General features: G+C 39.0%; 1 protein-coding gene and 1 pseudogene across 4 annotated transcripts; both read left to right on the top strand.

The window, feature by feature from the left end:
• LOC121304198 overlaps positions 1 to 26,044 on the top strand; it is a 387,591-nt pseudogene that overhangs the window by 76,672 nt on the left and 284,875 nt on the right.
• LOC121304199 (carcinoembryonic antigen-related cell adhesion molecule 5-like) lies at positions 15,158 to 24,647 on the top strand. 4 transcript variants are annotated; one of them, XM_041235170.1, is made up of 16 exons: positions 15,158 to 15,218; positions 15,466 to 15,771; positions 17,100 to 17,378; positions 17,664 to 17,924; positions 18,871 to 19,152; positions 19,237 to 19,488; positions 19,602 to 19,877; positions 19,968 to 20,219; positions 20,333 to 20,608; positions 20,721 to 20,972; positions 21,515 to 21,790; positions 21,903 to 22,154; positions 22,419 to 22,694; positions 22,812 to 23,063; positions 23,455 to 23,553; positions 23,859 to 24,647. In XM_041235170.1, exons 1-15 carry the CDS (start codon positions 15,164 to 15,166, stop codon positions 23,541 to 23,543), a joined length of 3,636 nt encoding a protein of 1,211 aa, XP_041091104.1. In that variant the 5' UTR covers positions 15,158 to 15,163; the 3' UTR covers positions 23,544 to 23,553; positions 23,859 to 24,647. The 4 variants fall into 4 exon arrangements, with proteins under 4 accessions (XP_041091104.1, XP_041091103.1, XP_041091105.1 ...); XM_041235169.1 differs by lacking the exon at positions 23,859 to 24,647 and having other exon boundaries at positions 23,455 to 23,584; XM_041235171.1 differs by lacking the exons at positions 20,333 to 20,608; positions 20,721 to 20,972; positions 23,859 to 24,647 and having other exon boundaries at positions 23,455 to 23,585.

Here is a 26,044-nt window from a genome sequence, read left to right as displayed (position 1 = left end):
ACTTTTCACAACGTATTTTGTGACCGGTTCAAATAGGCAGGCAAAACACTTCCCAAAGAAAAACTATTTAAAACCCCGAAAGAGAGCAAACCATCCAAAACAGAAAAAGAATGAAGGCGACCACATTTCCAGACTGAAAAAACACGATTTTTTTTCGTTAAATTCATTTAACAAAACAAGCGAGTCACGTTTTTTTTTTTTAACCCTTTCGTTTAGAGATCAGTGTGCTGACATACAGCTCGCTTGTATTAAAATGTGTCCAGCTCGATAATAGCGTATTTTTTTTTTATTCTAGCTTTAATAAAAGATAAGTCGCGTTTCAACATGTTGCGATCTTGTTTCTGCCAGTTAAGCAAAAAATAAGCCTGGGTCGATTTAAAAGCCAATTTAGTTGTTTCACAGAAAAAAATAAAATAAATTGAGAGACACGAATGGCTGACTAGGGATCCATTATATTCTATAAGGCAGAGTCGAACAGGTAAAGCACCGGCAGCGATCTAGCTATAGATGACAAATCGTGAGGTGTTTTAAGAAACTTTGCACTATATATATATATATATATATATATATATATATATATATATATATATATATATATATATATATATATATTTTAACCACTGTTTGTTTAAGTCCAGGGGCTTGTAACTCACTGTGTGGGACCCTGAGCAAGTCACTTCACCTCCTTGTGCTCCGTCCTGCGATTGAGATGTTAAATCAATGCTCTATTGTAAGTGACTCTGCATATAATGTGCAGGTCACAGCCTGCCTCTGTAAAGCGCTTTGTGATGGTGGTCCACTATGAAAGCCGCTCTATAAAAATAAAGACATTATGATTATATTACTCATGTGTATGCGCCACTCTGGGATTGCGAGGGCACCCTGTAAGGATGTGCACTGGGTTTTAATTCTGTAATAAATCTGTATTGTTTCCTGACAGACTGATAAATTAACCTTTTATATAACTTTGATAGGTCTTTACCGCCATCTAGTGGGTGCTGTGGAGTATTGCCGAGTTCCAGAGAGATGCAGAGGCTGCAGAACCGTGCAGTCATTCCTTGGAAATATCGGAAACCCTTTCCACGAAGTGTCTCTAATGACAGTGTGCTTACATCGTAGCTACTAATTACATGCGTGCTTACAGCAGATGGCAGCGTTGGCCCATTCTCGCATTTGTTTTCAAACGCAATCTTGGGACTGAACGGTCGTCCAATCCGCAAGCAGGGTGGATTCGTCACGTGCTTAAAAAAAATATATAAATAAAAAGCAGCCCCAGTTTTTGTGAATTAATGGATACGAAGTCGCTGCGGTTAATTGTCATAGTGCAATTTGCATTCTAAGCTAAGGCAAAAAAAAAATAATAATAATAATAATAAATATTTATTTATTTATTGATACTTCTATTTGATTTATTTGTAAGTTTACTATTTCACCCCAAAAAACCTGTTTGTAAAACGCATCTCTTTCCAGTCGAACCCGGTTCCAGGCTCCAGTCTCTAATCCCGCCTGGTGCGTGTCGTCAATATATACTGGGTTAAGAAGGACAGACAGACAGATAGATAGACAAACAGATCAGCTCACAGTACAGAGCCGGCATCCTCTTTTGATTCGGGTCTGACATTTCGATTCAAGGGTCATTTTTTTGCTTCCCTTGACTCAAATTTTGAGGCTTTTATTTTGCTTAAGCAAACGATTCAATTCATATATTATATATGTGTTTGCAGGAAAACGTCGGGGAAAGATGCGGTTTGTATCGCCTACAGTAAAGCGTGAGTCGGCTAGACCCGGTTTCAGAGCGCCGATGGGAGTCGCAGTCTTTGTGGTTTTCAGAACAGGTTTAATTACACAGCGAATCTCACAAGCCTTGTACTGAATATCACTGTGGAAAACACGCACACGAACCCATTATAACCGCTGGCTTAGCAAGAGAGATACTGTTCTCAGAGTAAGAAAGCGCTCGGCACAGTTACACAACCAGGATTTCTCTCCGCCTTAAATTAAATTCTAGATCGGTACTGAGGTGCAGTCTGCATTAGAAAACCGATTATATGTTTGGGTTTTTTTGGTACTAGTGAGGAACTACCATGTGTAAGACTGTTATCAATTTATTTATATATATATATATATATATATATATATATATATATATATATATATATATATATATATATATATATATATATATATATCGTAACTGTGTTTAAAAAAAAATCTGTACAAAAATATCTACTAATCTCCTTTAAAAAATTGAAATAAAGAATAATTTTATGCATAGATGTTGTGATGTGTGTTCTGTGTTGATAATGATGACATTAAAGTTCTTAAGCATGATATATACTATATATATAAACCATTTCTAAATATCGAGCTGGTTCTTAAGTACCTAGTACTTATCTATTTTCCATTGATCGGGGTCAGTTCTTATTCTGTATTTTTCTGTACAGTGCAAGTTCTGATCCGCACTTTCCCTTTGTGCTGAAAGCTGTCGTTATGGATTTACAGCAGAGGCGCGGCTGTATGATACTGACCTGTTTGCTCTGACCAGGTAACTGCGAGGCGACACCTCCCTTGCTAATAGGAGATGAGGGTGTCTGGTAAATATCTGTGAAGTGTTTATGCGTTGAGTGCTTACCGTGTGTAGTTGGTTTGATCCCATGTACGGAACGAATAATTACATGTATAGGAAAAATAGCCCAAATATAATTTCCCAGCACCACATTGTGTTTATATATTATATATTAAATATTGTATATTATATATTATATATAACAGTATTATGCACGTTTTCGTATGTCAATATTACCATGATAAACTAAAGCACATTTACTATGGCAGTGACAATGAATGGAAACATTTTTAAAGAAACTAAAAGAAAGTATTTCCTATACTATACTAGATTACTAAGACTACTACTACTAATAATAATAATAATAATAATAATAATAATAATAATAATAATAATAATAATAATAATAATAATAATGGTGTATTCTATCGTTTATCGGAGCAAAGCATTCAAAATAACATTTCCCGAACAGAGCACTCGCATCTTTTAAATCAAAGTCCCTTCTAAATACCGCGTCTTTCGTTTTTGCAGTGGGATGGGTGCAGCCACGCTTTTGTCCCTGAACCCTGCTGCTGCGAGGCTTAGTGTAGCATTGCGCGCCTTTGCTGTGTTTGCAATGTGCGCATGACGTGTGGCAGCCCGTCTTTCCAATAAATAGCCCCCCCCCCCCCCCCCCTCCACCCTAGGGTACAAAACAGCTATTTTTTTGGCGAGTCCCACCCAGGCTCTTAGGAACAGCACACAGCAAGCGTAGGCGGCAGGAAGACTTCGGCATGGAAGGGCGCATCGTGGTTTGGATCGTCGGATCGCTCTGTGCAGGTAAATAGACCTATTAGGATGAAAAGGAAAGGTGCATTTTTAAGCCTGTAATGACTTTTTTTTTTAAAGTAACTTTTTATTGAAATTGTGCATGGCTATCAAATAATTCGTTTACATAAGTTCCTATAGCAACATGTGTTATTGTTAGTATTATCATGATATGTAAATGTAGCAATGAATAATAATAATAATAATAATAATAATAATAATAATAATAATAATAGTCTTGTAAAGGGACAGTTTGTATTGTGTCTTGTTTTTTAGGGTGTCTGGCTGTACTGGAAGTAAAACCCGTCACAGACCCCGTGTTCGGTCTGGCTGGGGGCAGCGTGCTGCTGGAGATTAAACCCCCGGGACCCCTCGGTGGGATGATCTGGATCTTTGGTCCCGAAAGCATGCCTGTGGTGTCCTGGGCCGGATCAGAACCAGAGATAGACCACGATTACAAGAACAGGGTTACCCTGAACAAGAAAACAGGCTCGCTGCAGATCAAGCCCGTCTACCTGAACGACTCCGGGGTGTACACGTTTGAGGGAACCGTGTTTGTGTCTGCAGAGGTGGAACCATTCGTTGGGACTGTCACTGTGAACGTGCATAGTAAGTAAATCGGGAATAAATATTCAAATGCGCCCCTTCACTACTAACTGGCGTGTGTGTGTGTGTGTGTGTGTGTCTGAGTGTGTGCGTGTGCCCGTGAGTGAGTGTGCGTGTGTGTGTACCTGTGTGTGAGTGTCTGTGCGTGTCTGTGCGTAGGAGTTCCACTCATTCCAGGTTTTAATACGAGTTTGATTAGATCCTTAAACTCGGCGTGAAACCAGGAATGGATCAAACTGCTATGCAATGGAACTCTTATTCCCATCCCTGAAGTCACGCCATTATTAAAGTCGAAACATGATTTGGGGGAAGGTGCAGCTGTCAGCCAAAATCCAATTGTTAGTCTAGACCCAGCCCGGCAGCAGAGAAGAACGCTTGCTGACATTCACCAGACCGGAGAGGAGCAGTGCTCCACCCAGAATCTTAAATCGCGGGGTCATTAATGTTATTTCGGTTGCCCATTGATTAGTTATATATTGCTGTGGTTTTATTATGGGAAACTTTTCAAGAGAAAGGGGCCCTTTACCCATCTCTTGAATACCACAATGCGATAAAGCGTGAGAGCACGGTAAAGAATAGGTAAGCACTGTAAATAATAATAATAATAATAATAATAATAATAATAATAATAATAATAATAATAAACTAGTTTTAGCTATAGTATACGTATAGCATAACCGTACTGGAAATACCTGCCAAAAGATATTGTACGCAAATAACAGCTCAGCCTCTAGCTCCTGTCCCTCTTGTGGTTGTAATTTGATATCATCCCCCTCCCTTAAAGCACATCTAGAACAGTGTTCCCACCCTCCCCTCTCAGATATTCGTGTCTGAGCTTCACCTTTCCCATGAAGTGGGATCCTGAGGCTAATTCATGCTTCTGAACCCCCCCCCCCCCCCAAACACCCACCTGGTGAATCAGAATTCTTCTAATGCTGATTTTGCACTTTAAGTGTCGTATTCACACGGTTCTAACCGTTCTATCCAAAGCGACTTACAGAGACTAGGGGGGTGAACCAACAACTGCTGCTGCTGCTGCAGAGTCTCTTCCAATAGGACCTCGGTTTTATATCTCACAGGTCACAGCATACCTCTATAAAGCGCTTTGTGATTGCGGTCCACTATGAAAGGCGCTATATAAAAATTATTATTATTATTATTATTATTATTATTATTATTATTATTTATCTGATGGATGTTTATTTAGAGAAGGAATTTCTTAAGACAAAGTTTGCGATCACTTCCCTGGGGCACCAAATACAGCATTTCTGCACAAAGCAACATGTCACATTAATAGCAGAATTGCTAATTCTGTCCCTTGTATTCGCAGCTCTGATAGGAACAGTGATTGTGAACCCCAACCCTGACGAACCAGTAGAAAACCAGGCTCTAAACCTGACCTGCGATGTGCTTGGATCACAGACTGTTTCCTCAAGGCTCTGGCTGAAGGACGGTCAGCCCTTGTCCACTAGTGGCAGAATAACATTGTCTGTGAACAACAGCACAGTCTCCTTCAATCCAGTGGTGCGGTCTGATAATGGAGAATATCAATGTAAAGCTAATAACCCTGTAGTTGAAGTGACGAGCGCTGGACACAGATTGCAGGTCAATTGTAGGTATCCAAAGACCCCCTTGTCTCCGCGCTGCTTACTGATCTCTTTCTTACTGCTCCCCTGTTTATAGATTATTTATTTATTTATTTATTTATTTGTTTGTTTGGCAGACGTTTTTATCCAAGGCGAGTTATAGGTGTTTCAGGGCAGTACAAGACTACCGTGCACAGACAATATTTAAATACGGCGTAGTTTACAGTAAATGCTACTAGAATACAATATGAGATAAAAAATAACAATTTAGGGTTAAGACAAGTTGTATGTGCAGACAGATTAGTACTGCAGGGACGGAGCATCCAGTCCAGGGCAGAGTATAGATCCTCACACGTGTCTTGCGTGCATGGCAAATGGACCTGATCAGACCTTCATTTAAGTATGCAGAGTATCAGATAAAGGCTTACCAGTAAAATCCCTTGTAACTAGATTGCAATATAAATGGGATAACGAAAGCGTTTCCAATGTTGATTACATCATCAACCAGGGCTCCATTCCCCTCTTTGGAGAAGCTAGGTTTCTGTATATGCAAAAGTCTATTATATTTTAAATTATACCCTGTGTGCATTGCAGATGGACCAGAGCAGGCATCTATTACAGGACCAGACTCAGCAACTGAAGGGTCATCAGTAACATTCACATGTTCGGCTCAGTCTACCCCCCCTTGTAATTACACCTGGTATTTCAATGGGACAGAGGCTGACCAGGGCTCACAGTACCAGATCGATTCTGTAAGAAATGCTGACGGGGGACGTTACGCATGCGTAGCCTGGAACTCAGTGACTGGAAGAAACGCTTCTTCAGTAAACGAATTTACTGTGACTGGTGAGTTTATTGGGTTTGTAAGGGAAACATTCCATTCCATTCAAGAAATGTTAAATGCGTTTGGAATCCCGAAGCGTGCTCAGGTGTGCTGGTCAAATTCAACTCAAATCAACCAGAAGCTGCGGGAAAACATATCTGTTAAAAAAGAAAAAAGAAACAGTACTACATAGTAAATCACAACGCAAGTAACTCACCTTTCCATTAGAAAATTGCTCCCCTGTACTTGGTGTATTTGTAGAGGGAGCGTGGCTCTTCCCAGTTGACCAGCTGCTAAGATTGGAGAGGCATGGGAAAGATAAGCTCACAGTACTTGATGCTGCGTTATGTGTTCATTATCCGTCGCAATGTATTTAAATTAAGAACTCGTTACTCGTACTCTGAATTGCCTTTAAGAATTATTTGTCTGTATCCAATAAATACGTTCGTTAATGTGTTGGTTTCAAAACACATTCTTCCAATCGGCTTGTAAAACTCTCAGTGTGGAAGTTAACTGCCCTTGTTATCGCCAATGATTGGATTTCTTCAATACTTCTTAAACAAAGTCCGACTAACGAGTTTTCGCACACCCTAATTGAAGTGTTATTTGTTTTTCTTTCAGAATCTGGTTCTGGATCTGGATGTTTGAAAGCAGAAATTGTACAGATCGTCATGGGCACTCTTTCAGGGATCGCTTTGCTGCTCTGTCTTTCTGCATGAAAACACGTGGCTTTTAAAATCTCTAGTTACTGATTCACTTAATGGCTTTTGTTTATCTTCCTAAAATTGTACTCTTTTACACGGTCATAGATTTGTTAACCGTTTGCACCCCCCGAAAATATAAGGAAAAGTGTTCTCTCTTTTTTTTTTTTTATCTTGATCAGTTTATAATACCCATCACCCACACGGGGAGACAGATGCAAATTCTCTCCTAAGTGATTTTTATGTTCTTCCTTCAGAGTGGTTGGGTTTCAAGCAATCATGGAAATGCAATCCAGCCAGAGTTACAGGCAGGATGGTTTCATTGTATAATACTAGATAGACAGCCTTAACTATTAATATTTAGGCGAATGGTTATTATAATGGTAGGTTTGGTGATTAATGGCATTGCAATTTTAAAATAAAATCTGATATTTCTACACTTACCCACTATTATTATTATTATTATTATTATTATTATTATTATTATTATTATTATTATTATATTACTAGGGGGGTGAACTCTGCATCATTAACAACTACTGCTGCTTCTGCAGAGTCTCTTCCAATAGGACCTCGCTTGTTTTACGCCTCATCCGATGGACAAGGATTAACAAGGAGGTTAAGCGAATCACTGAGCTGGGATTAACCATTGGACCACCAAGCCTCATATTCGCATAACGAGAGAATGAAAGCGCCGGCAGTTCTCATGTCCTGTCATGTCAGGCAGCACACTAGAGCAGAGGAAAACAACAACATTACTCAACGATGCGTCATGTCCTTGCAGATACAGGCCCCGGCCCCAGCCCCCAGTTCCGAAAGATAGCATGCATGCCCCAACAGCGTTACCTGCATCTGAAACTACAGCATAGTTGTCGTTGTTCCACAGCTACACGGGGGCTACACGGACCCGAGCTTCAGTTCCAGCCCCAAAATAACACCTCGACCGGACGCGCTGCTATCCCCACTAACAGCTTTTTAAAAGTATCATAACTGTGTGCGAGTATTTCATTCTGACACACACACACAGTCAATTAAAACTTTCAAATCGCAGAACTGCGGATAGAGGAAACTTTTTTTAAACTTTTTTTTTTTTTTTTTTATACTATTGTATATAGCACCTAATGCAACACGCCCAACTGCTCCGTTAACTTTCTTTTAAACCAGGATTACAATCTTAAAACAACTGCACAGCGGATTATTCTGTGTATTTTAGCGAGAAGGATTGTAGGGCAACGGTATCAATGAAAATCGATAGATCTAGACGGTATCAGTGAGTCAGTCACATCTGTGGGTTAAACATGTTTTTTTTGTATAAATTCTCTGCAAGTTCTTGCAACTGTTTCCCGGAATTATTGGGTGCGGCTTTCTTTATAAATCACAGTGAACACAGTGCATCTTTCTTGTTGGGATCTGCCAGGATGTTGGAGAAACCGTGAAGCCTCGTTTTAAATGTTATTTGTTATACCTAATTGCGTCCCTGTACAATTATTTGCTGCGCTTTTACCGCGGTATTAGAGCTTTGAACTTTTTAACGCACACGATAGATAAGTCTCTTTTTTTTTTATTGCACTGCTAAATCAATACAAGTCCGTACTGTAAATGCTTTTTTGCTTTTAAGTGAAAAACCTAGTCTAATGCACGGGCGGATCCGACGGGGGGGTGGGGGGGCTATGAAAGGTGGAAAGCGACTTTGCTGATGTCGTTACTTAGCGTTTCGTCTGTTTGAACTGCAGTCAGTCGCTTGCGTGCTTTTCATGTGTTGATTCTATTTCTGATTTATTTGTTAAGGGTGTCTTGTTGTAATAAATTGTAATAATTAAAAACATTTATGTATTCCAAACGCATTTTTCTCACAGAAATAGTCCACAGCAGACATGACGCAATAAGCATGCACTTAGCTTTGAAAGGTTGTTTATTATTGATTTTTCTTAGCTGTAGGGTCAATTCCTTTTAATTGTGAAACAAATATTGCTAAAGCTTCCTTTGACCCCAGTGCATTAAAACCCGTCCACATTTCTTAGACTTCATTAGATTTTCATTAGATCCAAGTGTAAAACGATTCTGTTACAGATTAGGCGAGAAAGAATCATTTTGTTGCAAAAGATGTACAAATCATAAACATATTTCAGTATATTTCAGACGCATACATGTTTTTCTACAGTTTACACACACTTTCACGTTAATTTCCCCAGTTACAAAATTGAAACAGCCGTTACAAATTACACCCCTTCACCTGTTACACACGAACACACACACACACACACACACACACACACAAAAACAATTTATTGAATTAGACTCTTTAGTTGACTAAAATAAGTGTACAGACATAAGAAAGTTTGCATCTTGCTCGTTTGGTTGTTGGTATCTTATTGATTCCAGAATCTCATCAAGCAGCTTCTTGAACGATCCCAGGGTGTCGGCTTCAACAGCATTACTGGGGAGTTGATTCCAGACCCTCACAATTCTCTATGTAAAAAAGTGCCTCCTATTTTCTGTTCTGAATGCCCCTTTATCTAATCTCCATTTGTGACCCCTGGTCCTTGTTTCTAATTTTTCAGGTCGACAAAGTTCCTTGGGTGGACTTTATCAATACCTTTTAGGATTTTGAATGCTTGAATCAAATCGCAGCGCAGTCTTCTTTGTTCAAGACTGAATAGAGTCAATTCTTTTAGCCTGTCTGAAGATTCAAATTAAAGTGCTGTTGAACACAATGAGATCCCATTCAAACAGCAATAGCTATTGATACATGAAGCTCTTCAACATGATAACGTTTGAGAAAATGTCCCCACAAAGACAGTAACTCCTGAAAAGACGACGCTGTGGGGACGCCCCCGCTTTGTAAAACACCTTTTTAAGAACTAAATATGCCTTTAAAAAAAAAAAAAAAAAAAACTAAAAGTGCCAAAATATTTACTTTGTTGTCGACTTTCACCCTGTGTGGAGTTTTGTCTGACTGAAGTAAATAAAAATATAGTGAGAGTCAATGCCCACAAGTATAGGAAAACAAACTTATGTGTGTGTGTGTGAAATAAATACATTGTACACTTTTGTGCATAAAATGCCTTTTGTATTGCATGCTGATTTTGATGTCTAATAAAGTATTTGTATTAAACTGTATTGAGCGATTCATTGTGGGTTAATCCATGCAATAAGACCCCCCCCCCCCCACTGACTCCTAAGGTAACACTTCCTTCCATTGATTGGTTCGAAACTTGCTGATTCAGTATTACTGCCCTGAAATGTATACGCTCCAGCTGAGCTGAGCTGCACAGATCTGAGCTCCAGGGACCCTGTAGTTGTGTTCAGGGTGACTCTGTTCACATATCCAGCGCCTATGACTGGGTAGAAACCAGTTCATGACGCCACAGGGATCCTTGCAAAGCTAAAAACCCAAGCCATTGCAGCTAGAAGTGCAGGGTGTTTAATCTGCAGTGTTACATTGTCTCCAGCCTCGCTGATTACTGGGTCTGTGACAGGATTTCAAGAAATCAAATAATAATAATAAATGATCTACAGTATATAGCTAAAAATCCTCACATGTTGTCAAACAGTACACTTGTTCTATTGTGCTTAACTGAATTTACTAACAGTTTTACCTTAGAATTCTGACTATGACAAGGAGATGTTTAAAAAAAATCCGAACACTTCCTCGTTCATTTCAGATAAGAGGTATGGTCAACCCTGTTCTGAAGTTGCACTGTCAAGCTGTATTTTGTTGTAACACTAGGTGTCGCTATATCACACATATTGGGAGTCCAGGACATGCTGTTGAAAGGGACTCGTTCAACTGTCCAGTCATTCATTTACTGTATGACTAAAGGAGCATCAGAGGACGCTACTTGCTGTGGAGTGTATATCACATTATTGTAACACACACACACACACATATATATATATATATATATATATATATATATATATAGTGTCTATATATATATATATAATATATATATATATTGTGAAAGGATATATATAATATATATATATATCATATATATAATTTTATGTCAACTACAGTTGACCTTTTTAAGACATCTTGAAACTAGACAAACACACTTTCTCATTTCTCAAACTGATTATAAAAAAAATGGATAAATGTAGTATGTTATTTTAAAAGTTATTACTTATAGTATAGATTAATAAGTATAATAGTTACAATGTTTTCTTGGATTGCAATGTGTCTGTGTCATGCGCCCTTCCCCCACGTAATTCAGCTGATCTCTTGCTGGAGAAGCAGAGTGCTGGTGATTACAACACTGAAACAGCACAGCAGCGCTGGCAGGCAGAGATCTCAGGATGGGAGCGCACTTTGCAAACTGGATTATCGTATCACTATGGGCAGTTAAAAACATTTATATTCTATATATGTTTATATAAAAGCATATATGTTTTTAAGCATTTCTGTGTCATAACTCAGAATGCTAAGGTAAAACTGAAATTTTAGTAAATTCAATCAAGCGCTCTAGCACAAGGTGCACTGTTTGAGAACAGGTGAGGATTTTTAAACATATAGATCGTTATTATTATTTTATTTATTATAGGTTGTTCAGCTTTGTAACCAAATCCTGTCACAGACCCAGTAATCAGCGAGGCTGGAGACAATGTAACACTGCAGATTAAACACCCTGCACTTCTAGCTGCAATGGCTTGGGTTTTTAGCTTTGCAAGGATCCCTGTGGCATCATGGCCTGGTTTCGACTCAGTCATCGGCGCTGGATATGTTAACAGAGTCACCCTGAACACAACTACAGGGTCAGTGGCGCACAGATCTGTGCAGCTCAGCGAAGCTGGAGTGTATACATTTCAGGGCAATGACTTTGGATAAGGAGCTTTATGTAATACAAGATCGCTTCTGTAAGCAATGCTGATAGGGAAAGTTACACATGCGTAGCCTGGAACTCAGTGACTGGAAGAAACAGTTCTGCAGTAAAGGAATTTACTGTGACTGGTGAGTTTATTGGGGGTTTGTATGGAAATATAGTTACTATTCATTTATTTGAGGATTTAACTAGTAGGAAATTATAAGTGTTGAGAATCAGAGTGCTATGTTTTGTTGGTCAGTGATTGATTTAAGGTTGGTCTTTAGCTTCTGATAGAGTTGGGTTAACATGATTTTAATTTGTTGAGCCTTTCTTATTTGCCTTGGCTGTCCTTGTCTTGTCTGTATACGAACAAAATAAAAACCTTGTAACTAAATCTTTAGTACTAATTACACAACCAAACAGTAAATTGTATATTTGAATAGAGGAATTTCAAAAAGACTTTACAAAGCACTGCTTCTGAAGAAGGCACTTCTGTACACTGCACTTCTTACTGATAATTTATTTATAGAAAATGTAAACATTAAAACAAGATAGGGTAATAATTAGATGCCATAACCAATATGTTAAGTTTTAAATGTATTTATTAATTGATGACTAGTAATAATAATATTCATCTTTATTTTTATATAGCGCCTTTCATAGCGGACCACCATCACAAAGCACTTTACAAGATATGAGACCAGGGTGTGTGAACTGTGCATCAGCTGCAGAGTCACTTCCAACAACGTCTCACTGGTTGTCAGCAGCAGTTGCCTTTGTCTTGAAAATTTGAACGAGCAACCCCAGCATGAGGTACTCCGTATTTAAATCTACGTATTACAGAGATAGTATAACTTGAACAATAAATGCATACAAAAAGAATCTAGTTTTCTTGATAATATTTCCAGTGAAATTGAGTTCAACCCACTTTTGTTTTCTTCTCTACCCATAGCACACGTCTCCCAACCTACAGTCCGCTCCAATGTGACTAATCCAGTGGGGTTCAATGACACTGTCAGTTTGACCTGTACAGCCTCTGGCTCTCCCGTCTCCTACCAATGGCAGGGTAAACGTCATATTATCTGACAGCAGCTAGACCGTAGGAATGAATTCGAATTGCAACACAATTTTAAGTGATTAGGTAGCAGGAAGCAGAAAGTCATTTTTAGAGATCAATAGAGATGTCTTTGAAATACCTGCTTATCTCAAATGCAAGTGTGAAATAAAGAACAGATGAAAAAGAAGGATGGCATGATAAGTTTCTAGTGCATATCACTTGACCTTTTTAAATGTTACAAGTGCTCTTTTTTTCTATTTAAGATATCCAGAAGGCTACTGCACATTCTATTTTATTTTATAATGTTTTTTTTTGTTAGACCCTAATGGTTCTGTTTCCTTGGGATCTGGTCATGCAGTAGAGGTGGCGATTGCTGTTCTGGTTCTTCTGCTTTGTGTTTTAGGTGTTAAATTGCTGCAGGTGAGTGCATTCACACAGGGTTTAGTGTTGGCCATATTTTTGTATTTTAAATGCTTTTAAAGAAAGTCAAGGCTATTAACTCAGGCACTTCTCATGTAAAGTTTTGAGGAAAAACGTTTTGGTTTGATATTCATGGAAAAGTTTTTTGAGTTACTGCATATAAACTAAAAAATAATTGAATTAAACCCTTGTCTTTTTCTCGTGTACAGATTCATGAATCACAAAAAAAAAAAAAGACTCTTCAGAGTATGACTGGAAGAGTAGCATGTTTTATTTACTGTGTAGTCAGGCTTGATTGCTTGAGTTATTGCTTACACACCCTGATAATTATGGCGCTCTCCACCCCCCCCTCTGACTTGTGGTTGTGATCCGAGCACAGAAAACTATACCTGCACAGCTCATATTTCTAGCCATATTGTGATGCAATACCTCAGCTCTGTAACTGCTTGTCCGAGCGAGTCTGGCTCTCTTGCACAATGGTTAAGATTTTGCCTGGCAGGCTCAGTCCCTGTCTGGGGGTTACCTCGTCCTCCCAATCCCCACGTTCGCATTAGGAAGACCGACCCAAACAGAATGCTTGGATATCTGTTGAGCTGTCACTACAATGTTGCAGTGTGACACAACCTGGAACCAATGTGGCACGCAGTGACAGACTAGGTGTCGTGTAGACAAGCTGGAGTTAGAAATATATAATCAACACTTTCTCTAATGACACGTATTTTATATGTTTTAAAATTTTTTTTACTTAAATGAATGGACTTTTAAACACAACCTAGGTAAGGGAGTTGACAATGAAAACACAATGGAAAACACATTTGCAAATGCTTTCTTTGTGTGAATTGTACAATATTTCAGTGCTCTATTAACACATATAGCAGGGCTGGTTTTGTTTGTTTCTATTATATGAAATCACTGCCCAGTTGACATGCACACACTGCCATTTGTCCACAAATAAAGTGTTCACACATGCTATACAGTGATTAACCAGCAACACAAGTGACTGCCCCACAGCACGGACTGCATGAGAATCATGCCCCATAGTCGCATACTGATCTATAAACAAGGAAAGCAATACAAATGATATGTCTCAGAGATTAATCATATTGATATAGGGAAGAGAGTTTCTTTTAAAACACATCTATCCTGGACTTAATTTACACTCAACTACAGTACAGCCAGAATGACTCTTTGTAACAGAGTTTCAAACTACTATGACTACAACTAACCCTACTGTGCTCCGCCATTCTGAGGTGGTCTTTTATGCTGCAGGACCGGTTACAAGGGGGTACGGTCGTGGCTCCCATTTGCTCCATAATGCCACGCCACTAGCACCTGCATTCTTATTATAAAATGAAACACAAATAGCTCAGTCTCTTAACTACATTACTAAAAATATTACATGTGTTACTTCAATACACTGAATCACAAACTCTCACAACGACCCTCAGTGCCTCAAATTCAGATGTCTCTTCTGAATGGTGTGGATCCCTGGATTTAAAAACAGCGATCAGTGTTTGTATTTTTATGAAAAACTGCTGTGATACACCAACCTCATGTTTTGTCACAAGATGAACTACTGAAGGTGAACCAGAAACCACACATGCACCTGTGAGGTCAGAACTGCAGAATATATATTTTGAAATCTGCTATGGTACAGTAAAGGAAAACCAGTGATACTGGTCATGTTGACTCCAAACACCTCTATTATTTATAGTTGTCTGATTGGTGGAAATATGGGCTAGGCAATAGCTGTACAAATACAAAGTGCTATTAATTCCATATTTATTTTGCGATGGAGAACACGCGAGTGCCAGTGCTGACCCTACTCCTTTTTGCATTGGTTAAAGGTAAAGACAGAAACTATTGATTTACCTCCTTTTGTGTGTTTGTGGAGCAAATCATGATGCAATGGAGCTTCTATAAGATTCACCTTTAATTATAGACAGCTTGCAGACAGGCTTTCATTAGGGTTTCTGATTGAGCTTTTCTGATTTCTGGTTTTTCTCAGCTTTTGGCTTTTTTTGTATTATTATTATTATTATTATTATTAATATTATTATTATTATTATGTTCTCTTCTTGTTCTTATCATCAGGCTGTTGGTGTTTGGATGTAACCATTGTTAAAAATCCAGTGAAGACTGGGGATGATGTGGTGTTTGAGATTAACCTCCCCTCAGTGCCAGAATCAGGATCGTGGAATTCACAGACGATGTTGGCTTTTTGGTTGGGAAGTAAAGTGATTTCAGGTGTTGGATATAAAGGGAGAGTCTCTGTGAATACTTCCACTGGATCACTGACGCTGATGTCTGTAAGACTCAGTGACTCTGGAAATTATTTTGTTCAGGTTCAAACCCCAGATGGCACTGAATTAAGTGGAAATGCTACCTTGACTGTTTTTGGTGAGTGCGGTTCATTCAGATTGAAAAGTATTCATTAATATCATAGATAGAGGATGAATGATATAATTTATAGTGATGTAAAATGTACAACTGTTACTGTCTCTATCATAATATTATTACTGAATAATCACATATTATTGCAAGGCAGAAACTGTATGGGGATCATTTAAAAGGTTCCTATCTTGGCAAAACACTCAGCGGACGGTCATGATAGTTTTCCACACTACCTGTCTGCCATACTTTTCAGGAAATGCGTTGCTATGCAGATTTAAGGGAGGAGATATTTAAATGTCCGTGTTCGCTTATTAAGTAGGAAAAGAACGACTCTGAATATCGTGAGGAGACTTCGTGCATTGCCATGGAGATAAAAACATTTAACAAGAGAAATGAATTCACGTGTTGTCGCGCACGCTCTGAATTATAGTGCACACTAGCTACGTGTTTGTCTGGTTACCCTTCCAAAACACACACATAAAATTATATAAAATATCATTTTTTCAAGTTTTACTGCTAAGAATTTATATTTGTGTGTGTGTGTGTGTGTGTGTGTGTTTGTGTAACATCTAAAAGTTACATTTCATTAACACTAGAACTGCCCTTTGCAATACATGTTTTATTTTGAATATAACCTACAATATTCAATGTTTATATATTATATATACACACACAAGCTTGTTGTTATGTCTACTAGACCTGGCAGCCATCAATTCGTTCGTTTTGTACAAGGTAGGAGAGATTTCTTCTTGAAGCTAGCCACAGCTCTTCAAAGAAACATTTCGATCAGAAGGCTATGGGGTGCCATATGTTAAAAAAAAACAAACAAAACATGTCTTTTTTTTCCAGCTTTAACTTAAATCTTGTCTTTTTTTCCACAGATTTAAGTTCAATCTTGTATGTTTTCCACAGATTTATATATGTTGTGAAAATAAACATTTTTTTAAATGTGTACATTCAGATATAATTTATAAATCTAGTTACAAGATTTAACATTTAGATAAATATTTAACTGGCCAGTTAAATCTGGATTTAGTTTGTATGCAAATGAGCTCCGCCTGCTTTGTGCTTTCACGCGATTTGATTGGCTCTTGCAATGCCAGTCGGAGAATATACAAATTTCAGTATTACAAGAGCCAATCAAATCGCGCGAAAAGCACAAAGCAGGCGGAGCTCATTTGCATACAAACTAAATCCAGATTTAACTGGCCAGTTAAATATTTATCTAAATGTTAAATCTTGCATTTATTGTAAAATACTTCCTGTTATGTGTTCATTTTGAAATGTCACCAACCATTTTCCACCCCACCCCCCATTTTCTCTCTTCTTTGCAGACCCTGTCTCCCTTCCCACAGTCTGCTCCAATGTGACTAATCCAGTGGAGTTCAATGACAGTTTCAGTTTGACCTGCACAGCCTCTGGTTCTGCCGTCTCCTACCAATGGCTCAATGGCAGCTCTGTGCTTAGTGACAGTGAGCGGATTCACCTGAGTGATGACAATAGAACACTGACCATACCCAGGGTGTTGAGATCTGATGATGCGATCCTGCATTGCTACGCGTTTAACGCTGTCAGTAACAGCAGCAGTGAGCCGTTTCATCTCAATGTGAGCTGTGAGTTTTGATCAGTGTTTGCACTAATTAGCAAGGGTTTTTTTTTTTTTTTTTTTTTTTGTTAAGTAGTGTGTGGCATTCCTCATGAAAGATTGCATTGTCTATTGTGCTTTGACACACCTTTTCAGGAAATCTTTTATTCCATTCCTGCAGTGCTAGTAAGGACTATATTATTGAGAATGGATTGACATAATTTGATAAAACAGTTGTTACAGTAGATTATTCCTCATGAGATTAATTGTATATATTGTTTCTTTGTACTAACTTTGAGAATGTTTATTTTAGACGGGCCGGATGGTATGTCTATAACCCCGCCAGAACCAATCTATAGCAGCGTGGGATCAGACCTCATTCTGTCCTGCTCAGCACAGTCCAGCCCACCTGCTCACTACCACTGGTTCTTTAATGGAGCCCCTCTTAACAAACTGGGCTCACAGCTGAATATGGCTAACATTCAGCAGGATCAGACTGGAAACTATACCTGCTTTGCCTCTAACAATATAACCCTTAGGTATGACAATGTAACAAGCAGCATAACTGTTATAGGTAAGTGATTTAGTTTGTTAACAACTCTGACTGTAAAGCCTGTCTTCCACTGAAGAAGTTTGGAGCGGCTGCCCTTTCTGTCGCATTTCATTCATTATTAAAAAGCTAATCACATTTTTGCTTAGTGTTTACTTCAACCACATAATTTCTCTGAGCAAAACAAAACATTCAGTTTAAGTTGGAATGCAGATTGATACATCTGAAAATGACAAAAGAGTGTGCATTTACTTAGAATCCTCTTACCGAAGCCCCGAGGGACAGATCAATGAAGCTTTCCTTCTGGGCACAGCATTTCTTTTCCTGGAACAAAAGAAAACAAGCCTATTATTAAAAACTATAGTGAAAACTTTCATCTTAAAGGTACCGTCCTTAAGGTTTTGAAATGTAGAGTCATCTTCAGAAGCAACCACTGAGTTGTCATGCTCACTTAAGTGAGCCAAGCTCTCACTGAGAAAGCATGCTTAAGAGTTATTGCTGAAAATGGCTGATAGCCTTTTTTTATATTAAGTACTCATTTCAACGAATCCCTTTTTAGTACAGTTGAATTGGTCTTTTCAAATAGAGTGGAAACAATGAAATCCCCTTTCACAAACAGCACTTTATTGGCAATGTGTGTGTCAGTGTTCTTTCGCAATGTGAAGATCCATTAACATGGCACACTTCATTTAGTGCTAAAACGCAAGTGCTGCTCCTGGACCATCAATATTTTTAACAACAGAGTAGTAGCTGTTGCATCTGAAGTATTCATGGCAGTGTGATGACGGGTAAGGCACCAGTTCAGTTCCTGTTTGATAGCTTGCCTGTCAGCAGATGCCATGATGAACACAGAATTTCACCTTCCTGTTCTGAATAACTTTGATATTATTGTGTACCAACCTGACATACAACCCCTGTTTTGTGTTTCAGTGAAAAAACAAATAACTGTGATTAATCCTTCTATTTACAGAACCGATAACTAATGTGACTTTGAACCCCACCCCTGAACAACCAATACTGAATAACCCATTCAATCTAACCTGCGAGGTGTCTGGGTTAGGGTCTGCTGATTCAAGGCTGTGGATGATGGATGGCCAGCCCCTGTCCACCGATAATAGGATAACATTATCAGTGGACAACAGCACGGTCTCCTTCAACCCAGCACTACTGTCTGATAACGGCACATATCAGTGTACAGCTTCTAACCTTGTAAGCAGTAAGACTGGAGCTGAATACAAATTAATTGTAAACTGTGAGTACACAGAGTAGAATATCTCTTTTTTTATGCATGCTAAATTAAGATTTGAAGTGTTTAAGGTTATTGTTTGAATTGCAGATGGACCAGAGGAGGCCTCTATTATGGCACCAGACTTGGTAGCTAATGGTTCATCGATAATGTTAACATGTTCAGCTCACTCTCAGCCCCCCAGTGACTACACCTGGTATCTCAATGGGCAACAGATTGCCAACAGCTCCGAATACAAGATAGATCCTGTAAACTCTGATAATCAGGGAAATTACATCTGTGTGGCTTGGAATTTTGTGACAGGAAGGGACAGTTCTGCCATCAAGGAGCTTACAGTAATAGGTGAGTCAGAGCAAATCTGGCAAACAAATATCTTCACACCTCCCCTCTCTAAAGTTTAGGATTATTCTCAGTGGTTGCTCAAGTGTTTATAATGCTATCCATTCTATTCACAGAACTGATAACTGAGGTTTCTGTGAACCGCGCCCCTGCACACCCAATATTGAACGACAATCTGAGTCTGACCTGTGCCGTGTCTGGAACTGTTGACTCAAGGTACTGGCTGAAGGACGGTCAGCCCCTGTCTACCGATGACAGAATAACATTGTCTGGAGACAACAGCACAGTCTCCTTCAACCCAGTACTGCTGACTGATAACGGCACATATCAGTGTACAACAAATAACCCTTTAAGTAATAAGACCAGTGATGGATACATATTGGTCGTCAACTGTAAGTAGAAAAAGTGGCAAATCTCTTTCTTTACATGCATGTCGAATTCAGATTTGTTTATGGCTCACTGTTGTACTGCGTGTTTTGCAGATGGACCAGAGGAGGCCTCCATTATGGCACCAGACTTGGTAGCTAATGGTTCATCAATAATGTTAACATGTTCAGCTCGCTCTCAGCCCCCCAGTGACTACACCTGGTATCTCAATGGGCAACAGATTGCCAACAGCTCCGAATACAAGATAGATCCTATAAACTCTGATAATCAGGGAAATTACATCTGTGTGGCTTGGAATTTTGTGACAGGAAGGGACAGTTCTGCCATCAAGGAGCTTACAGTAATAGGTGAGTCAGAGCAAATCTGGCAAATAAATATCTTCACACCTCTCCTCTCTAAAGTTTGGGATTATTCTCAGTGGTTGCTCAAGTGTTTATAATGCTATCCATTCTATTCACAGAACTGATAACTGAGGTTTCTGTGAACCGCACCCCTGCATACCCAATATTGAACTACAATCTGAGTCTGACCTGTGCCGTGTCTGGAACTGTTGACTCAAGGTACTGGCTGAAGGACGGTCAGCCTCTGTCTACCGATGACAGAATAATATTGTCTGGAGACAACAGCACGGTCTCCTTCAACCCAGTCCTGCTGACTGATAACGGCACATATCAGTGTACAGCAAATAACCCTTTAAGTAATAAGACCAGCGATGGATACACACTGGTCATCAACTGTAAGTAAACAGAAAAAAATCTTTCACTACACGTGCTGTATTGAGACTCCTTTCTGACTGCTGTACTTGGATGTGAGTGTTCAAGGTTCCAGTTATGTTGTGTGTCTTTCAGATGGACCCAAGCAAGCATCCATTACAGGACCACATTTGGCAGCTGTAGGTTCATCTGTAACATTGACCTGTTCAGCTCGCTCTCAGCCCCCTTGTGGATACACTTGGTATTTCAATGGGACAGAGACTGCCCAGGGCTCACATTACAAGATGAGACTAGTGAGCTCTGCCAATAGTGGGCCATACACCTGTGTGGCTCGAAACTCAGTGACTGGAATCAGCAGTTCTGCTGTAATGGAATTTATTGTGATTGGTAAGTTTGGGTCTTTCACTTACTGCTATCGCTTGTTTCCTAATTAATCGAAATTCAAACAAATCTGGGTGAAAAACCTCAGTATTCTTTGCTTTCACACATACACCTAAATGCAAAAAGGAACTTGGAGCTTTTTATAACAAAGTTCAGCCGCTCTGTGAATACAACATCTCATCCTCTCCAGTGCATGTCTAAAACACCCACAGCTATCCTGGACCCCACATCTGAAGAGAATGTAATTCTGACTTTCCATTCAGGATGCAATAAGAAACTAATATCTAATCTTACTATTTGTTTTCTCCAATGGTTAACTGTAATTCTACATATTGAAATTCCCTTACTGTTATTAGTTTGGGCAAATCATTAGCTTCAACCAGAGCAGTTCACAGTGGTATTTTACATTCAGGGATAGTAGATCGTAACCAGCACACCTGACCAAAGTTTTGTCCTGTACAAATATCTTCACACCTCTCCTCTCTAAAGTTTGGGATTATTCTCAGTGGTTGCTCAAGTGTTTATAATGCTATCCATTCTATTCACAGAACTGATAACTAAGGTTTATGTGAACCGCACCCCTGCATACCCAATATTGAACTACAATCTGAGTCTGACCTGTGCCGTGTCTGGAACTGTTGACTCAAGGTACTGGCTGAAGGACGGTCAGCCCCTGTCTACCGATGACAGAATAATATTGTCTGGAGACAACAGCACAGTCTCCTTCAACCCAGTCCTGCTGACTGATAACGGCACATATCAGTGTACAGCAAATAACCCTTTACGTAATAAGACCAGCAACGGATACAAACTGGTCATCAACTGTAAGTAAACAGAAAAAAATCTTTCACTACACGTGCTGTATTGAGACTCCTTTCTGACTGCTGTACTTGGATGTGAGTGTTCAAGGTTCCAGTTATGTTGTGTGTCTTTCAGATGGACCCAAGCAAGCATCCATTACAGGACCGCATTTGGCAGCTGTAGGTTCATCTGTAACATTGACCTGTTCAGCTCGCTCTCAGCCCCCTTGTGGATACACTTGGTATTTCAATGGGACAGAGACTGCCCAGGGCTCACATTACAAGATGAGACTAGTGAGCTCTGCCAATAGTGGGCCATACACCTGTGTGGCTCGAAACTCAGTGACTGGAATCAGCAGTTCTGCTGTAATGGAATTTATTGTGATTGGTAAGTGATGTTGTTTTCATGTATCACTATCGCTTGTTTCCTAATTAATCAATCTGGGTGAACGACTGTTGCATTCCTGACACTCACATGTATGCCTAAATGTAAAAAGGAGCTTTTTACAGTAAAACAGTGTAACAGCTCTCCTGTGAACACAACTGCCATTATAAAGTAATATCGATCATCTCTAGTGCATGTCTAAAACTCTCACAACTGTCCTGGACCACACATCGGAAGAGTTTGTAATGACATGCTTTCAATTCACAGAATCAGTATCGAGCATTAACATGAAACCCACCCCTGCATACCCAATAGAGAACACCACGTTCAGTCTGACCTGCAATGTAACTGGGGCCGCTGTCTCAAGTCTCTGGTGGAAGGATGATCAGCCTCTATCCACTACTGAAAGGATTAAAGTGTCTGGAGACAACAGCACAGTCTCCTTCAACCCAGTACTGCAGTCTGATAATGGCACATATCAATGTACAGCAAATAACCCTGTAAGCCAATTGACTAGCACTGGATACAGACTGGTTGTGAACTGTAAGTATGAAAAAGGAATGCCCTCTCTTTTGCCTATGAAATGTAGACTCCTTTTTGACTGTTCCACTGGGATGTGAGTGGTAAAGTCTCCTCACAGTTCTCTTGTTTGCATTGCAGATGGACCACAGCATGTCTCCATCACAGGGCCAGCCTCTGCAGTCAAGGGCTCAGCGGTAACATTCACATGTTTGGCTCACTCTCAGCCCTCTTGTGAATACACTTGGTATTTCAATGGGAATAAGACGGCCAATGGCTCACAATACAATATATCTGCTGTAAGCGCTAATAATAATGGGGGATACACTTGTGTGGCCTGGAACTCAGTAACCGGAAGGAACAGCTCTGCAGTAAAGAAACTTGTTGTGGCTGGTGAGTTATTGAATATCTCGATTCATTTAAGGGTTGGAAAGCCCAGCAGTTAAAGAGTACTCTTTCCAGGGAATTACTATATATTGTATTTAGCTAATATCTAATATGTTACATGTAATATTGAAAATATCTCCTGATCTCCATTACTTTTCTTAACCAATGTTGGTATACATCATATCATCTGATTGCAGCTAGACTGTAGGAATGAATTCGGAATGCAACACACCTTTAAGTGATCAGGTACCAGGAAGCAGAAAGCCATTTTTCATAGAGTAAATAGAGAAATAAGGAAGAAGTGATAAGTTGCAAGTGCATATCACATAACTGTTAAGATATCCAGAAGGCTACTGTACATTATATTTTATTTTATAATGTTTTTTTTTTTTTGTAGACCCTAATGGTTCTGTTTCCTTGGCATCTGGTCATGCAGTAGAGGTGGCGATTGCTGCTCTGGTTCTTCTGCTTTGTGTTTCAGGTTAAAATGCTTCAGGTGAGTGCATTCACACAGGGTTTAGTGTTGACCCCACTTGGGTACTGGGAATGGTTTTAAAGAAAGTCAATATATTCATAAAACTTTACTTCTGAGTTTTATCTTTTTTAATGGATTAAATATTGTTTGACATACATTTTAGACTGTTGTCAAAGAAACCAACAACCAACAGACACACAATGTGTGCTTATCAAACAGTGTGATCAGTTAAGGGCCCAGGAATGACAATATATTCACCAACAAGACTGTATATAACTTCAAACATGCTTTTCAAATTCTAACCATTGTCTTTTTCTCTTCTACAGATGAGGATTCAGGGGGGGGGGGGGTTGTAGATCATTGAGCTCTAGAGAATGTAATTGGAAGAATAGATTTGTTTTAACATGTTCTGCACATTATATGTTTTTTTTTTCAACAACCTCGATTGCTTGACCTTGTAATGTTTTTAATGAATGAACCTCCCCTCCAGCTTATGGTTGGGACCCAAGCACAGAACGGCCCGTTCGTAAAGCAGATAGGATTAACATAACACATTTAAAGAGATATTCAGTTTATTAAATATACACACCATTATATTGGGCTGTTCATACCTCCTAAGGGCGTCTTCTGTATTTTCATTAAACTGCATTGATGTTAATCCCATTTTGAGAGCTGTAACAGTCTTGCCACAAAGTTCTGTTCCTTTTCTCTATTAAAGATAGCATACATATGAGAAACTCTAAAAACACGCTAGTGTTGTCCAACAGGCTGTATTGAAAATGCCCCTTAATTTTAGTTAGATATTCTAGTCGTGGGCACATGTAATATGTATTTTTAAGACTTCAAGGAAAATGTGAAACAGTAATTTAATAAGACATTGCTTATCATTACTGCACAATAAAATGATACTATGCTTTCTGCAATTACAGTTAATCAATATGTTCCTTTTATTATTAAACCATATCATGTCCTGTAAACTGTGATGCTTAATTTATATTTACTGTACAACTTTATAAGGGAAAGCAGAAAATCTCTGTCAATGAAAGCCATAAATGCTTGTCTTCTGACTTCAAGTTGTACCCCAAACCAAACATTAATAAAACTACACCAAACAAATGTAAGCATGCGTCAAGCCTTGTCTGTATGTCTGTCTGTATATCTGTATGGATGGGTATCCTTTGTGTATATCGTTTTATTATTACTTTTTTAAGTTGGAGAAGCAGCAAAAAAAAAAAAAAAAAGGAACAGAAAAGTATTTAAAATTAAGTTCTTAGAAATCAATGAAGGTAACATAGATATTTCTTTATACTATATTTAAGTATATACACATGTGCCATGCATTTCAAATTAACATTCGTCCACGTTAACGCTGAATTGGTAAATTCGATCCTGAATACAACTTTCATACGCAAGTGCCGGTACATTCCCTCGTCTTCTTATCCCACGTGATTGCAATGATACCCACCCGAAAGGTACATTTCTGGTTTTATTTGATACAGGCGGCGAAAACTAAAGAAACCATAAACAAAGAAAAACACCTGGTTGCTCTTCGTTATAAAGCCACAATTACGAATGCAAGTACTAGTTTTATTCCGATGAAATTAAAAAAAATCATCTACAATGCCTTTTCTACAAAAAGGTCAGTATTAAAAAAAAAAACAATTAAACACTTTTTTCTAATCACACTAACGCGAAGAAAAAAATGACAAAACCTATATTTTACCTTTTAGCAACCCCACAAGAACAAATGCCAGCACTTGTATTCGTGGTTTTTGCAAAGCTGCAATTACGACACAAACAAAAGACTATACTGACTCCGGTTGGGTTTTAAGGTCTACTTTATATGTGCAACTTACAAACAGCACACCTGCAATGCACTGCCATTTGTAAACACGCACACTGCTCTATTGCTGTGACCCCCTGTAACAAAGTGCCCGCCCCTGTGTATATTATCTGTTATGTGTTGCGTGTGGTGTGTTTAAATGTTGGTGTATAGACATTGGTACACGGGATATAAACGGGTCTGTGTAACACGAGTGTTTAAAAATGTATATGTGTATTTAGGCACGAGGATTGCACAGCACTTCACGTGCAAGTAAAATGTAGTAATATGTGAGCACGGGGAATTGCACTTTATTAATTCACGTGCTGGGATTCAAGTGAGTAATTAATTGGTAATTGAATCCCAGCACAATAGTATATATAGATGCACGTTGTCACATACTGGGGTGGGGTGTTCGGTGAGCGGAGAACGGGATTGGAGACGGAGGAAATAAGCAGTAGTAGTAGTAATAATAATAATAATAAAGGAGAAAGTATCCGCTCACCGTGTTTGTCAGTGTCTGTCCGTGCACCGTTTTGTTAAGTTTAGTCTGTTTTCGTTTGTCTATTTATTTTGGCGTAGAGTGCCGTGTCCTGTGTTTTTCGTGTTTGTGTAAACCTTTTATTTTGTATTAAACCGGCGCCAACAGGCGTCTTCATCACTTCATTTCATCCGTCCTGTGTTTTGTGT

Source organism: Polyodon spathula, chromosome 37, assembly GCF_017654505.1.
Source record: "Polyodon spathula isolate WHYD16114869_AA chromosome 37, ASM1765450v1, whole genome shotgun sequence".
NCBI classification, from domain to species: Eukaryota; Metazoa; Chordata; class Actinopteri; order Acipenseriformes; family Polyodontidae; genus Polyodon; species Polyodon spathula.
The sequence above is the reverse complement of the archived record's forward strand: the minus strand, read 5'-3'. Positions and strand labels throughout refer to the sequence as shown.